The sequence below is a fragment of the Bemisia tabaci genome, chromosome 3, assembly GCF_918797505.1.
Source record: "Bemisia tabaci chromosome 3, PGI_BMITA_v3".
Taxonomy (NCBI): Eukaryota; Metazoa; Arthropoda; class Insecta; order Hemiptera; family Aleyrodidae; genus Bemisia; species Bemisia tabaci.
In genome coordinates, this window is record NC_092795.1 from 21,067,277 (window position 1) to 21,084,120 (window position 16,844).

At 37.0% G+C, this 16,844-nt stretch overlaps 2 protein-coding genes across 4 annotated transcripts; one reads left to right on the forward strand and one right to left on the reverse strand.

Annotated features, from left to right (window-relative positions):
• Positions 1-485: 485 nt before the first annotated feature.
• LOC109029976 (POU domain protein CF1A) lies at positions 486-2,572 on the reverse strand. Its single transcript, XM_019040715.2, has one exon. It carries the CDS (start codon positions 2,252-2,254, stop codon positions 1,445-1,447), a length of 810 nt encoding a protein of 269 aa, XP_018896260.2. The 5' UTR covers positions 2,255-2,572; the 3' UTR covers positions 486-1,444.
• Positions 2,573-2,701: 129 nt separating this feature from the next.
• On the forward strand, positions 2,702-16,546 carry LOC109029929 (ATPase family gene 2 protein homolog A). 3 transcript variants are annotated; one of them, XM_019040638.2, is made up of 12 exons: positions 2,702-2,882; positions 3,534-3,650; positions 4,111-4,316; positions 4,687-4,857; positions 6,084-6,560; positions 8,801-8,913; positions 9,981-10,252; positions 11,522-11,822; positions 12,703-12,912; positions 14,131-14,397; positions 15,230-15,394; positions 16,304-16,546. In XM_019040638.2, the coding sequence occupies exons 3-12, from the start codon at positions 4,142-4,144 to the stop codon at positions 16,457-16,459; spliced, it is 2,307 nt and encodes a 768-aa protein (XP_018896183.2). In that variant the 5' UTR covers positions 2,702-2,882; positions 3,534-3,650; positions 4,111-4,141; the 3' UTR covers positions 16,460-16,546. The 3 variants fall into 3 exon arrangements, with proteins under 3 accessions (XP_018896183.2, XP_018896181.2, XP_072154108.1); XM_019040636.2 differs by lacking the exons at positions 2,702-2,882; positions 3,534-3,650 and adding an exon at positions 3,262-3,400; XM_072298007.1 differs by lacking the exons at positions 2,702-2,882; positions 3,534-3,650 and adding an exon at positions 3,280-3,400 and having other exon boundaries at positions 4,098-4,316.
• The last annotated feature ends 298 nt before the right edge of the window (positions 16,547-16,844 follow it).

A 16,844-nucleotide genomic window follows, 5' to 3' on the forward strand; every position in this document is an offset into this window, starting at 1 on the left:
TACCCTGAACATGCTAATTTCATAGAATTTTAAGGAGTTTCTTCTTAAGGCTACATTTTTTTAACTGCAAACTTCAGAGTGTCATAACTCTGGGGTTTTTTTTCCCCCCATGTCCTAAATTAATTTTTAAATACTTTTCTTTGCTCTGCTATCAATAACTTAGAAAAGAAAGAAAGAAATTTAAGCATTCCTAATTCAATTAACTTACGCAAAAACGCCTCATGTCCAAACTTTTTTTTTTTCAGAATAGCAGCTTGTATACCACATTCATTAACAAATTTACTCAACGTCTTTGGTGAAGTTTGATTAAATTTGCAGGATTTCAAATTAAATAATGAAACATAAGGAAGTATATTTAAATTGTCCTTTGGAAATTCTGAAAAATGTTTGGACAAGGGACGTTGCCACATGAGCAGATCCAAGGACATGCCCAAATCTAGTAAAATGGCGGGAAACGGTGTCAAAATTTAGTTTACACAAGGCTATTACTTTGTTTTAATCATTTATTCGTTGGTTTTGCTACATGTCACATGAATACATAACATTGAAAGAACCCTTTTTCTCGGGTCAAATACTGGCAATTCGGGTCCTTTGACAACTTGGATAATGGGAAAGACAGGCATGTCATATCATAATAATTAAGTACTTTACTGTAGAATTCAGACAACAGAGATAATTCAAACAAAGTCAATGAAGTCAGGGGCATCTCCTCAGCAGGTACATGTGTTGAATTCATCAAAATAAAAAGCCTGAATACCATGGAATTAACATGGTTTACTAGTCGAAACAAGGAGTCAAGCACATGGGTAATCCTGATAACCATCCACAATTGAAAACGCTGTGACCATAGCTACAGAATGTGTATCGCACAAGGGCACTGCTGTGCGGGTAGCTGAGAAAAGGGGGGACTTTGTCCCAGAACCCTGATGGCTGTAGGGCCTCACGCTAACGTTCCTTCTCTACCCCTTCCCATGCTGAAAGCCACGGAGGCACCCATTCCGACATAAATTCCTTTTAAACCATCAGGCTTGAATGAAAAATCAAGAGTTGAGACTGGATGGTTGAGATGTGGTGAAGTTTGCATGTTCGCAAACAAAAAAATGGTATATGGGTATGAATGAAATGACTTAAGATGGAATTCAGCTTCCGGAATAAATATGAAAATCTGGAGAGAAAATAGAGAAACTTATTCTATAATATAAAATCATAAAGTTAATGAGCGTAACGCTTAAGAACTTAACACCGGGTGTGTCCGCTACCCCTTTCACTGCATCACCCTTCCTTGCACATTCTGCGCCTACTCAATCCTCCATGGTCAGATCCATTACTTACCCTAGGATTTTTAGACTCCAAAAAATTGTTTTACGATGTATTTAGAGAAAATCTTGTTTATAACCAACAGCAGAGCTGCTTAGAGTACCAACTTAACAAGTAGACGGATCTGTCATGAAGACTGGTTGTCTTTTTTTCTTTTCTGCTCAGATGGTCCAGAACTCTTTTTACTGTCCAAGGGGCGATCTTGGGACCTTTCTATCCTACTAGGCATAGTCATTCTTTTTTCTTTCTGCCGCCTATTACCAAACCAATGCCTGACTAATTTCTTTTCAAGTTGCAAGCTATCTGCTATTGAAGAGATTTCACAGCTTGAAGGCTTTGGCTGCTGGTGGAAATGTTGCTCCAATGCAAGTTTTTGTGAGTCATCTTTACCTTGCCGTTTTCTTTTGTTTCCACTCTGTGCAGAAGCAGGACCAATACTAGTTGCGGGTACTGACATACTGGTGGCTTCGTCTAACCACTTCTGCAGAAACACCTTCAATTTGCACATATTTTTAAATTTTAACATGGATGCTTCAAACCTTGAAATTATTGCCTGTGGAATCTCATGGCCACATAATGGACCTAAAGCAGATCCAACAGCACTTTGACTGAATCCTAGATTGATTCGTCTCTTCTTGAATTGCTTGACGAAGACATCGAGTTCGTCCATGGTTGGAGGATCATGTTCTTTACCTGAGGAGGCGTCTGAATGCTGACTTTGAGGGGATCCAGAACTAGCATTTGGTGAGAGACACAAAGGATCCACATCTGAATGCTGACTGTGAGGAGATCCGGGACTAACCTTTCGTGAGAGATGCGAGAGATCCATGTAATCATGCATGATTCCAACTGTACACAGCCGCTGCAGCAGTTTTAGAGAGTTTAAGTTCGGCAGTTTGAGACCCACTGGTTCCTTGAGAACGCTGAATAAGGTCATACAGGAAATTCTTGGAGGTGAGTTAACAGACCGACCAAGACCAACTGTGACTTGAAATCCATTTCGTGTGATTAACTAACGCAGAGAATCAAAATCTTGTAGGTAATGACAGAAACTCACTAATAACACACAATTATTGAGAGAAAAAGTAGAATATTAGAACTTAGTGTGTCTACAAACGGAAAGCTTTAGTAGAATAATTACTGAAAATTTTAACTGTTTTGAGTTTATTAAATTGTTTAATTCTCACTTGCTTTCTCTACTTTTTATCAATAATTAATATTGCATTGGTTGTTATCAATCATCAAAGTGTTTAAAAATGTCAACAAACATAATGACCTTGAGACAATCTCGTTGGCCAATCAGAGGAGAGTGTCAGCCTGTGTCAGAAACACGTGACACGCGTGTGATAAACATAACCTCACTTTACATGACATGAGTAGAGTAGCAGATCGGATCGTGCTTCTCGGGACCTGTTTAGATTACGTGCTTTTCACATATTTCTAGAGAAGTATTAATTTTTCGTCTTTGCCTCACGACGAAAAATTCTGTTTCACATAACTTTAATCTTCAGATTTGTATCGCTTAGTGTTATTCGTCATTTTTGGAGACAGATAGTCTTTTGTGAGTAAGTGATATGACTTCAGACTTTGATATCAAAAGTAGATTCTACAAATGATGGATGAAGAATTATTGATAGGAAATAAATCTTGGAACCGCATGTCCCAAGCTCTCTTTCAAGAAGGCTTTAGAGAAGGTGCTGAAATTGGGAAAGAAGAAACTTTGCAGCAAGCCTTTAATGTTGGCTTTAACGAGGGTTTAGCCAACAACTTCCCTCTTGGTGAAGTGGAAGGAATTATGAAAGTTTTAGCGTTTAAGAAGATTAGTGGCACAGAGCACCTCTTAGCATCTAATAAGCAAGATTCTAAAGATTGTATCATCTGTCAAAGACCTGAAATTGAATCGAGTGGAATTTCTCATATAATTGAAGAACAATCTATTGCTAGTAAAGCGTTACTACAATCTAAGTTGGACCACCCAGTGAAGGAAGTCCTGAGTAAACTGCATCTTCAAGTTTTTTCTGATACATCCTCCAAAAGTTGACTGGGCTGCATTCTGCAAAGTAGGGAAAATAAACCTATCAAGGTAAGACATCTTCCTGGACTTCGTGCTGCTTTTCAATGAGTGCTTAAATTGGAGCATCATCTAATTAGTACCTAACTCTCATTATTTTCTTTTAAATATTTACATTACTATTTCATCATTGCCTTTCCTTCAGATGTTTCAAGAACAATCAAGAGATGAGGGATTAAGAATCTGAAATTGTGAAATCCTTAGCAAAATTTGGACATAGCAGGTTTACCTGTTTGACTGTTCAACTCGAAGTTACTTACAAGTAAGTTAAGTCTTGATAAATCAACTGTGAGCAAGACCAAGGTAACAGTGATCACTTCCTTCCAAATCACACAATATCTTGTTGTTCATGTTGTATCAATCTTTTTTGAGGTTGGACAGTGGCAGCACAACACTGTGTAAACAGAGAGCTAACGACCACAAGTTTGTGTGGTAGTTGATTTCCTGCAGTTTTCTGACCCGCAACACAGTTGATATTTTTTTCGGACTGGAATAAATTTCAATAAATTTTGATTGTGAAGTTAGTAGACATTCATGAGACAGCTTATAAGCTGTTATTGCATATTTGAAGTTAAAACCCGAAAATAACATCTTAGTATAGGTAAAAGCAATACGAGGTCATGAATGACTCCATGCAACTTGCAATTTAACTTTAAAGGGTGCAACTGAGTTAAGGTGAAGGAAATTGTTTTGAAAATTCCTGATATAGTCTTTTGCTGCAGGTACTTGTGAAGAAAATAGAAGTGCTTAAAAATGAAAAGGAGAAAATCTGGTGAAGGCACATGGTGTCTTTGCGAAAATTGTGGATCAATATTATTTTATACCAATTTAGAATTACATCAAAAGGAGTTCTGCCCACCCTCCGCAGAGCTTTGGAAACATCCTTTCATTCTTGACTCCGTCATATACTCCTCTCTTGACACTCTTGGTAAGAATTTTAATTGTCTCTATTGATATAATTTTGCTCTTTTGAGACTTGAGTGTTACTTAATCAACACTTTGGCACAGTAATAAATCCCATTCTACAATAACTGTGCCGGGGTTTATGTACATCCATTTTTTTGTTCATTTCTATATAACCTCCAATGGCAACACAAAGTTTTTTCAATCTAATAGTAAGCTTTGCGTTATTCTGTCAAGAGCCAGAAATTCTGAGTTCTGAAACGTTAAATACTGCTCGGTTATGCTCAGTTTTGAATCATCAACTTTATGTTTCAATCATCATTTCTAATTCTTCTGTAATACATACATGTTTGTAAATTTTGATACTACAATATTTACATTACATTGTTTTTCAGATGATGATGCTTACAATTATGTTCATATATCAGAGGCAATGATCCGGCTCAATAAACTGGTGATCGGTGAAGCAGTACTCTTGATTCAAAACAAACAAGTTGTGATAAAACTTGTCCGCCAGTCATTAGTACCTCAAAATCAGAACTTCAAAATATTCATCGCTGAGGAAGGTAAGTTACCGAATAAGGTGGTATTCATAAGAGAGAGAGAGAGAGAGAGATGTTATGGTAAATAATTCTATAAACCAAAGATCCGTCTTAAAACATGATGTTTTAAATAAGAAATGGTAGTAAAATTTCAAAGAGTAGGCCTTGTCCACACGAGTGCAGTTTGGGCAAATTAGTTCCACAGTCTGGGGGCTCGAGGAGCAAGTTAGGTATTGTCTACGCGATTGCGGTTTAAGAAACTTCAGGTAAACTTGTTTCAGGAACTTGTTATCACCCACCTATAATTTGTTCCTGATACCCCCATTTGTGGAATAAATTGTCCAAACTGAGTGCGTGTGGACAAGGCCTTTAGAGGTAAAAAGGATTTCTAAGTTTCATTGATTGGGTTTTGTCGCTATCATAAAGATATCCATCCAAAGAATGGTGCAGTGTCACCTATTTTCAATTCATTTTCTGAAAGCATGGAGCTAACTAAGTCTTCAGAAGTTTTTCAGATTTTTTTTTAACTCTAAATTGCAAAGACAACCTGTATCAAAACTGTCAAAAATGGTACCTATTTGAAAATATAATTTTGGTAGGCCTTGATGATTTAGCCTGGTGGGGGAAATGGCGGTGGCTGATTGGCTGAGCTCGGCTTCAGGCATTTTGATCGGATTTTGATCAGCTTCTTCTTTCCTTAGAAATACTTTTTTGAACTTTAAATGATTATTTTGGTTTTCTCAAAAAATTTTGCGTTAGAGAAACTATATCACAACCCTGCCAAAATTCTTTGCCACCAAAGTTCTTGCTTCCAAAGTTGGAAGCTGAAGATCCAAAAAAGAGGAATTGTTGTAAATAAACTGCGATAATGGTAATTGTGGTATGAATCGTCCTGGAGAAAGGAAGATTCTGTTGGTTACCTATCTGGTATTTATTATTCAATGTCCACTGCTAATTTAAAGGTAATAAACTTATTAAAGGGTATATAAAGGTAAATAAAGGGGTTAATTTGTGAAGATTTCTTATTTTGTGGCCTCCACTGCTCCAAATTGTAAACTAAAGACATATTTAGAATGCAATGCTATAATTCATACGTCTTCCATTAACCTCCTATCCTCTAGCTTTAACCTTTAACCATTTTTTCTCAGTAATTACCAAGACCAGTGGTTTTTTCTCCATCTCATTCTTGTGTCATAAAATATTCTATTATAATATTTCTCACATTCTCATCTCATTTTGTGTCTGTTTAGAGCTGAAAAATATTTCTTTTGAGAGAGGACCAGTGAAGGTTAAGAAAATTGATCGCTTGCCGCCACCAGCCAAAGAAATAGTGTTTTCAATTGCTGATGGTGACGTGAATCATGAAAAAATCATGGAATACTTGGCACAAAATTATCGAAATCACTACTTCAAGATTGGCTCAAAACTTTCCTTCACATTTTACGGAACAAAGCTCACAGCCATCGTCGATTCAGCTGTTAAACATTTTGATGGGAATGATGTAGCTGTAAATTTTAGCTATTTGTCTTTGGAAGACGACAGTGTTGCTTCTGGCAACTTTGTTCAAAGTTGTGAATCTACCAAATGGACATTATCGGGCAGCTCCTCTCAGACAGAAAAAACTGGGGAGAAGGAGGTCTTCATGTTATCCAAAGTTGGAGGTCTTAGAAATGTTATCAGTCAGCTGCAAGATATGATCAAGCTGTGTCTTTCCTCAAAAGATGTTGGTAAGTGTTCTATACGCAGAACTTTTATCCTGTCAAAACAGCCAGAAGTACACTCTGGCTGTTTTGAGAAAACAGCCAAAGTGAAACTTCCAAAACCCCGTCCATTTCTTAGGATCAGGCATTTTTGCTATGTAGCCACATTTCTGATCTGCTGTCCGATTTCAGGCAAACGGTCTACCATATCCTCTTTTTTTAAAGTGATGAGGGGGTAAAAATATTATCATTTTTGCCAAAATTTGCCTCATTTGAATTAGTGAGAACAAAAACGCGCCAACTCAAAAAAATGTAAATAATCAAGATGCACACAAAACTGCAGAAGTTAGTCTAAGAGAAAGGTTTTTTGGTGCCAAAAGACAATTAATTAATAACTTGTTAAAGGTTCAAGTTGAACCAGATGCGCTAACTTCAATGACTGTTATGCAAATTGACTGTCTTTAATATATTTTGAGTATGTTCAAGTTACTGAGTTAGTGTGTTTTCATACTTACTGATTCATTTGCCATCGTCCCCAGATCATTTTTTGCATCCCTGAATGGAGTGTAAGTAATTTCACGATAACAAGAATAGCCATTTCTCTGGGGCTGATGAGCAACTTAGAGTAAAACAATCGTAAACCAAGGTTGTATGTTCCTGAATTTGTTCATGCAATGATACTTGAAAAGTATCATTAGACATCCAAAAATCTGCCAAAATTTTCCATAAATAGTATCAAAGACATGCGGTGTCCCAAAATGGCTGGGACCAGCGCTGTAATTAAAAAAACTGAGGAATCTATTAAGCTGATTTTGGTTTCATTTAATGGTACAGTAGACTCTGGATTATCCGGATCAATTGGTGCCGGGCCCGATTCGGATAAAAAAAAATCCGGATAATAGTAGGAAACACAAACACCACCAACCAACACCACAGTATTCTTATTTTGTATGCATCATGTACATACCAACTTAAACGGGCTTGAAGTAGGCAGTCAACGGTCTCTGTCTTTTAGAATCCGCATGTTTCTTGGATGCCAAATCCTGCCAGCGTTGTGAATAACTGATGTCGATTGCCGTTGATTCCGACTGCTCCGCGATGTAGTTGAGCGCATCTGCGAGGGACTTGTATTCTTGAGAGGGTGGAATGGAAACACAGGCTGGTTCACTGTCTCCCGCATTTCCTTCGGAAGTATCGTTTGGCTCTTCGCTGACCGTGTTGACGATATTTTTGTCTGTCAGCTTGTCAGTGAGCTCGTCAGCAGCGAGCCAATCATCAAGGGTTTTTCCAGTAACCTTATCGCCGGGTAGTTGTTGTAGTAATGCTAATAGTTGTTGATCAATTTCGTCAGTTTGAGGGACTTCAAAGTCGACGACATGGTCCAACAAGGGTTTCCATGATTTCAGCAGAGTCAATGGTGAAATTTTATCCCAGGCAAGTGCTACCTAGTTTATAACGTCGACCATATCTACTTTTTTCAACGCAGTAGGGACATCTATCCCTGCGTCGTAAGAGGTGAGCAGAGCAGTGAGAAGCTCTCGCCGAAAAAGTTTCTTGGTTGCTGCAAATACACCCTGGTCCACCGGTTGCAAAATCGATCCGGATAATCCAGAGTCTACTGTATTAAAGAAAGTCAATTGAAATCAAGATTAATCTATTTAATTAAAAATTGGCGAATTAATGTCAATTTCAACATGGAGCAAATGACAACCGCCTACGGTATTTTTAAGAATTTACTCTTTCTGAAATCAGCCTCTAAAACTTTTTCAATGCTCTCTCGCTAATGAACACCATTTTATAAGATCAAACACAAATTGGCAACCCTGTCTAGTCACTTTATAACTTAAGATTTTATTGGAGTAATGATGCCAAAATCAGTGAATGAACTAGTTAGGTGGAAAAGTTATGTCAGTTTTGTGTGTAGTTTTTCACTGTGCCTCTTGCTTTTGCAATTTTTTTAAAATAATAGATTAAGACAAAAAATTAATGAAAGAACAGAACTAGTTTTAAGTGGAGTTTGCGAAAGAGCCCCAACAAACTGTAAAAAACTGTTGGATGCATTTTTAAGCCAAAAGCAGTAATACTGCTGTAGAAACTTTGCTAATCATGATCATGTCAGAATTCCTTCTCACACTATTTTATATTTCAAGGGGGACCAAGGAAACTTTGGGATAATGAAATTCGAATTTTTTGGGGTTAATTCCCTATCATAGAAATAGCACAAATCACCCATATTTATTTACCCTCTCTTCTTTATCTATGTTTAGGCATCAGAAAACCTGCAAGTGGTATTTTGCTTTTCGGCATTCATGGCACTGGAAAAACAATGTTGATGAAATCGCTGGCATATTCCTTCAATGTTAATGTGGTAGAAGTTCAGGTAATTTTGCTCTCATTGAATCTTACATTCTTTCACCATGGGATGATAATTTATCTGTATGAAAAATTTATCTCTAAAATGATTAAATCTGAAATTTTTCTATTGTGGGGCAAAAAATAGTTTCCTGCTCAGAGAGAAGTACTTTGATAACAAGATCAAGGAGTGGTGTAACGGATTGCTTAAATACAATTTTTCCCTAAATCTTTACCTGTATTTGATAAAAAAACATTTATTTTTGAAGGTATTTTATCTTTGAGATATTGCATATAGCATTACTAAGGTTCATTTTTATCAAAATTGCTTAGTTTGCTCCTACATAATTGGCTGAAAATGTAATTTTTTCCAACAATGTTTTTCAGTCCCTATGACGCAGATGCTGAAAGAATTTTTTTTACTTTAGAAGTATCAACTTTATTTCTATTATTTTGATGATTACATTCGGTTTTCATGAGTGATACAGTTAATCCTTTAAGAAATCTTGCCATTTTTAGTTTTAATTTTCGTGGTTCAACTAATTATACTGTATTATTTTACTTGAGGACTGAAATAATCATCAAAACACGTTCATGAGAACAAAATTATGATTTTAAGTAGAAATTCCCCAATCTGCACGGCCTAGGGAGCCATTGAATGGGGATCAGACCTAATATGTAGTTTAATTCAAAACCACTTTATATTTCAGAAGTAAGATACTACCTAGATCTTTTTCTGGAAAAAATTCCTAACATTTTACTTTTTTGAATACCCAAAGAGGCATCGTAAGTTAAATCAAGATACTTCAAACAGTCTTGGAATTTTTTTGCAGAAAAAACTTGGACTGGCCTGGCATTAAATATTCTGAAGTCTGTAGACGTTCTTAAAAGCTATCTAGAATTAGGTGACTGAAATGGCATCAGAAAATTCTCAATTACAAGTGAGAAGAATGCATTTGTACTGAACTCTTCGCTCAGAGTATACAGTCACAAGAAAACCATTTAATTATAGACACTCGTATTTTTCTCTTCTATAAACCAATGCTACCAAAGCTAATGTGATTTAAAGAATAATAAATTTATAAATCTTCTCAGAGTTCTGAAGTCTTCAGCAAGTACTTCGGAGAAAGCGAAACCAGAATTAAGTCTTATTTTGAAGAAGCGAGCAGTAATGAACCAAGCATTATTCTTATCGATGAAGTCAACATCTTGTGCCCCAGTCATAAAGGAACAGATCAGCAAAGGCGAATCTGTGCATCTTTAATATCTGCTCTCGACTCAGTGAGGTCTTCGAAGACTCGGCTTGTTGTTCTTGGAACCTGCACACAACCTCAGTTGATTGATCCAGCCCTAAGGAGACCTGGAAGGTATTGTTTATTTACTTCTTACTCTTGTTATTTAATGGGGCAGTGGCAAGAAATTTTCTCAGAATTGGACTTATTTATGCTAAAAGGAACTTTGTGGAAGTGGAAAGATGGGGTATGAAACTATATAAAAGTGGATATAGTTTCTTTTGAGAAAATGGAAAAGCTGGATCAATTAAATCAAAAGGAACTGAGCGCTAACTCGTTAGCCGTGGGCATGTGACAAGAGCCTTGTGGACAGGGCGTATGAGTTAGAGACCAAGTCGTTGATTGTCGTTTCTCTCGTTGCTGCCGCTGACGTCACTGCCGCCTTATATTTCTCATTCATTCTTATGGCCCGACCACTAAGGAGCGCATCCCATCTTTCCACATGCACATATTTCCATTTAGCATAAATACGTCCAATTGTAGTATAGTTTTCCTTAGGTAAAATTTTGTGACAAAACCATAAAGTTCATTAAAAATCATTTCTTAGGGGAGAACAATCTAATACAAAACCGACCACTGAAAAGCTGACAGTCAAGTTAACGCAGTAAGGCAAAGCCTGAGGCTGAGTTTAGCCTCTAGCCAATCAGCAAATGCTGTTCTCTCCGTCTGGCTACGTCATCAGAGCCCCCCAAAAATATTGTTTCAAAAAAGTCCCAATTGTGGCATTTTCTTTGCCATTTAGGGGTAAAAAAATTCCTGGAAACTTAAATCACTACATACTGTTAGAAAATGAATGAAAAGAAATGGGCATTACTGGCTCATTACATGAATTTGAAGACTGTAATGCAATCAAGTTGCTCAATATTAAGCAATGCTGGGATCAATACCTAGCAAATGTAATCTACAGATTCATCAGCCAACTTCAGTATGGAAGTCAAGACCTATTTTGTTGTTCTTTCTAGTTCAATGATAGTAGACTATCAACAGGGTGAAGTCTCACTTTCTCCAAAAACTAGGTAATATTCACCTAAAATTTTACACTGTTAGCATCGGCTTTAGCTCACTAAGGCATCAATCTTTCGAATGTAAGTGTAGAATCGTACAAATGATCGCAAATTAAAGTTTCGTTTAGTTTTTTTCTCAATTACATCCTAATTTTAAAGTAACTTCTGAGTAGCAAAATCCCTCAAAACCAGGTTTATTCAGGTTTTTCCACTGAACTCAGAGTCATTTTATTGCAGTGTAGATGTCAAGTTTTTTTTTTCGTATCATTATTATTACTTTAAGTAGCCAAGGACTCCAATGTATAGTATATTGAAGAATTATGAAAGATTTCGATTACAGGTTTGATTTTGAAATCGAATTGCCAGTACCAAAAGTTGAAGAACGTCATGAAATCCTTAAGCAGCTCCTTTCATCCATCAATAACAATGTAGGTGACTCTGAAATTGAAAGTCTCGCTAAAATTGCTCACGGGTTCGTTGGTGCCGATTTGGGGGCAGTGATCAATCATGCTGGAACGAGGGCCATGTTAGAACACACAAGTTCATCGTCTGCGCCTGTTGTAACAATAAACCATTTGCAATGTGCGCTATCATCTGTCAATCCAACCGCCATGAGGGAAGTCCTGGTAGAGGTGCCTCATGTAAGTTACTCTTATTATCTAATCTGTCTGATTGCCTCCAGAATTTTTTTTTGTCATGTCTTAATCAGTCTGAACTGACGGTAAAAACTCTGTGCATCTCTGTGTGAGTGTTGCTCTCTGCTCAAAGCACATTCTGAGTGTTACATATCAAGATGTTATGACAGTGGTGCCATGTGCTGAAAATTCCAAACAAACAAGCCCTGCCTACAACCAGTCACATGTAAAGAAAATAGGAATGATCTCTGCTGTTGCGAAACAGTTAAGATTACGCCCCAGGACAAGTTATGCCCAGAAGAGGCTCAGTGTTATTAAATTTGGAAATGATATCAAATAACAGAGACAAGATGTAGATTTTTAAAAATTGCTCATTACATTGGGAGTAATATGCCTGTCGAGCAGTTTTTAACTTAGTTTTCCATATCAAAATGAGTCCATTAAAGTGGGTCATTGATGTGACAGTTAAGTGTTGCTGATCAAAATTAGGAGACGCCTCTAAGTTTGGATCAACATGAATTGCGAGCAGAGTATCAATAGACATTCATTTGATATCTGTTCACGATTTTTGTTGATCAAAAAGTAGTTGCTCCTCTTAATTTTAAGCGACAATACTCAACACTTCCATTAATGATCCATTTTGATGGGCTCATCTTGATTGTGGAAACCAAGTTTTTTCTGAATATCGCAAATCAGTGAAATTAGTTACAGCTCCTTAGCTCTTAGCTATAAGTATGGAAGTTTCATGTCATGATGTCGAAAGACAGTGTCTATTGGTATCCTGCAGGGCTCTAGGATAAAAAGAATTAAAAGTGCATTCTCAGTTACTCACCGCTGTTTTACTTACATTGGTGCCTATTTTCTCTTAATATTTTTGATTGAGTAGGTGTTGTGGAGTGATATTGGCGGTCAACACGAGATAAAGCTGAAGCTGAGGCAAGCTGTTGAGTGGCCTTTAACTCACCCAGAAAGCTTTGTGCGACTTGGTATCCGGCCACCTGCAGGAGTTTTACTTTATGGTCCACCTGGTTGTTCAAAAACAATGATAGCCAAAGCTCTTGCCACAGAGAGCAAACTAAATTTCATCTCTGTCAAGGTAATTTCTCAGCATCATAACTGGATCATTTGTAAATTTTTTGTGATCGCTTTTATTTTAATCGTCCAAAAATGGATTTTCTCTATGCATTATTTACTTCTTGTTATGGAATCAGTCTCAGGCAGCAGGCCAATTTTTGAAATTTTGTCTTCATTGACTGGACAAGACAAGGTCAAGGTAAAATTAAGTTCTGTGATTTGTCAGCTCCATTAGTTGTCCTTTGTCGGTGGAATCGACTACAAGCTAGAGGCTTCTCTTGAGTTGCTGATAGCTTGCTGTCAAAGCCACCCAACGCAGGCATTTTAAAGAAAATAACCGACAAAGCTGACCAATCACTCAACTTCATTTGACATTTGTATTGCCTTATTCAGTTGAAGAACACAAGATTTCAACAGTTGAATCAGTAGAAGTTGAAAAGCTTTCAGCTGAGAAATCATCAATTAACTAAAACCTATCAGATCACAAGCAAAGGGATTTTCATATTTTCAAAGATGTATTCTCGTGCCACCTTCTTTTTTCGCCTCCAGTTAGGTATAATTGAATTGAAGCAAAAATTTGAAAAATGTATATCATAGTACATATAAGAGCAGTTCATGGAACTTTTGGGTAAACTTGTTCCTAGGACTTATTTTAACTCAGTTATAACTTATTTTGCAAAACCCCAGTTCAATGAAGCAATTCGCCTAAAAGTTCTGCAAACTGCGCTTGTGTGGACAAGGCCCTAGACTTCAGTTTTCATCATATCAACATTAAAACAGCAATAAACACAGTTTTTAAAAAAATTCAAGCTTTTGAGACTCAATTGGAAAGTGGAGAATTCTCTATTTTTTTACAGAAAACATTATAAATGAGACTTTCTTTCGCACTGAGAAACTTTTCCCATTTTTCCGGAAAAATCAATTATGAGCGGGCAAATTATATAATGAAAATACTGTAACCTGCCCTGAATCTGCTACTGGAACCTGCTCTGATTATCTAATTTTTACACCTTTCCTCTGCAGCAAGCTAATGATTAATATGTATCTTCTCTTCATCTATTAATTTAACATATTTAAGTGCTGTTTTATGTCAACACTTAAATATTACTAACTATATTACTTTATGTATATATTATTCTACCTCTCCTTCTCTATTGCTAATGATTAATATATATCTTCTCTTCATCTATTAATTTAACCTATCTATCTTATTTAATTTCTTTTTTCCTTAATTTTTCAGGGCTCTGAACTGTTGAACAAATATGTTGGTGAATCAGAGAAAGCTGTGAGCACTGTATTCTACCGAGCTCGACAAGTAACGCCATCTATAATTTTCTTTGATGAACTTGATGCTCTAGCTGGAGAGAGAGGTGACGCAACTAGTGATGGCGGAACTAACGTTCAGGAAAGAGTACTGGCTCAGCTATTGGTTGAGCTTGATGGAGTCTCCCCGTTGAAAAATGTAACTGTGGTTGCAGCCACAAATCGACCCGACAGAATTGATAAGGTTAGTAGTTTTTCCTCGGGCATATAGACTTGGTTTGCAGCTTTAAATTCTATCTCTCATCACTCAAATTTAAAAATGCCAGTAGAATACTCTATTAAAGTGAACTACTATACAGGATACAAAATGAAGCACCACAATACAAGTTTTGAGGGAAGCAAGCTCCGATTGAGCATTGAATCGCTCAAACTCTGCGCGTATCGCACTTTCACCCTGTTTAGATTCTGTCATTGAGTTGCAGCTCTTTGTTTAGCCTACAACAGTTGATTCTCCGAGGCAGAAAGTGGCCTTTGTCCTGACTGCGCAGCCCACTTTAGCACCTCTATCAGCCCATCTTCATGCTTTTTATTGTGGTTTCATGCGCTTTTTCATCTCTCCCCTTTTGTGTTTACTACACTTAACTAAGTGGAAACCTCTTAACAATCATATTTAGCAAAAATTCAACTGATTTTTCGGGGACGGCTTTCTTCTTTTCTCTGAAATCTTGGGATGGCTTGCTTTGCTTACCAGAACAGCACACCATTGCCGGTTTAGTGGTCCATCATTGAACTCTTTTGCTAAATAGAGGGAATCTATACCTCCCTCCTAATGTAGGAGATCTAAGGTGATGGAACGTGGTAATTACAGTAGCTTCTTAAGTGTCAATCCAATTTTTTGAAGAAGTTAGTCCTGTATGTTTTCTTGCCAAGACACCTGCACTTGAGATGTAAATGCTGAAAAAGATCTGCAGTCTTTCCAATGTGACATTTATAGAAATTTTTTTCGATTAGAAAGAAACGATTTCTGATCTCCTCACGATCTTACTTCGAACCATTTTTTTCTGTTCATAACTTAGGCGCTGCTTCGACCCGGAAGACTTGACAGGTTAATATATATACCTTTACCTGATGCAGAGACAAGGAAAGAAATATTAACCATTAAGTTCAGAAAAACACCTGTATGCTCAGATGTAGACTTGGAGTGGTTGGTCACTGCAACAGCTGGTTATTCAGGAGCAGAGGTATGCTTTTTATTTGTACTATTTTTTATAGCCAGCAACATAATTCTGGAGGCTATCTTCACGAAATTGCAATTTGTCAATGCTTTGTCACCTTGCACCTTTAAGCAAGTTGTAAGGCGTGTTCTAGAGCAATCAACAATTTTCATGTTATTTTTTCCCTTGCTGAAAAATCTTCATAGATTTAGCACCTCAATGAAAAATAGGATCCTTTCTCGAGCATTTAAAGCCCCAAAGGAGAATGAAATGTGGTGACAGTTTCCAATTTCGTACCTCTGTGATGTAGATGGGTACAATATGGTCTCAATATTTCTACTTAGTCCGAAATTCAAAGAATGGAGAACAGAACGTTACATCAGTTGTTCAGGCTAATCCAACAAAAGAGAATGAGCTAATTTTTGCATTTTTGAGAAGTAGAGACTTCGCTTTGTTTTCTGGAATTATCACAGATTTTTATGAACGAAATGGAACGAGTTGAAAGTTGAGTCTCTTGAGCTTCCATCTGAACATACATTGCCATGAAAACCAATACGGAGCAGCGTCCGAAAGTATCCTTTCCACTGCAGGCGCACCTCTGACGGTGCAACTGCTCGCCGCAAATTTCGGAGCATATGCAGTGATGTATTGAAAGCTCGTCTTACCTAAGATATTGTTAGGAACACCCTAATAAGAAACTCGAAATTTAGGTGGTGCTAAATTTTTCCGATTCTCTTCGTAGTCCTTTAATTAAGATGCAATCAAGGCTATCCAGTTTTTACAACTCAGCCTTTCTTGCCCTCCCCAATCTATTTCTCTCAACCCACAGCAGATGATATTAGAGTTTCTAATGTGTTGCATAGTAAACTCTTTCCAGGTCGACTTTGCTTTTAATCTATGTTCAAGTATACTAACCTTACCTTTTTGTTTGTTCAGTTGGTTGGGGTATGCCATGAGGCAGCTTTGAAAGCTCTTGAAGAGGATCTTGAGACAATGGCTATTTCTCGCTCTCATTTTGACTATGCGCTCACTGTTGTCACTCCTCGCACACCAACAACACTCCTCAACTTTTATCAAAATTTCAAACCTTGATTCTAAGTATTTTTCAAAGCAAATGTGTTCCTTTTTCTAGGTATTTTTTTTCTACATAAATATATGTATCAAGTAATGAAACATGAATTTTATCAGTTTTTTTTTTATTTTTCGTCACCTACATTAGACTTCTCATCAGGTTATCTTCCTCTTTTTTTACGGAGGATTAAGGATAACCACAGTCATGGAAAGCTAGGAAAAGAATGGCATTGAAGCAGGAGGGTGCAATCAAGAGCCTAATCAGAAAATCTTCAAGTAATTTGTATTTATCTTGCACTGTCTCAAAAGTCATAAAATTTTCTGAAAGAAGCATCAGGAAATTCCGATCCTAACTTTCTATGGTCTGGATTCTTTATAGAGCAGAGGATGCAATCTGAGAGTAAAA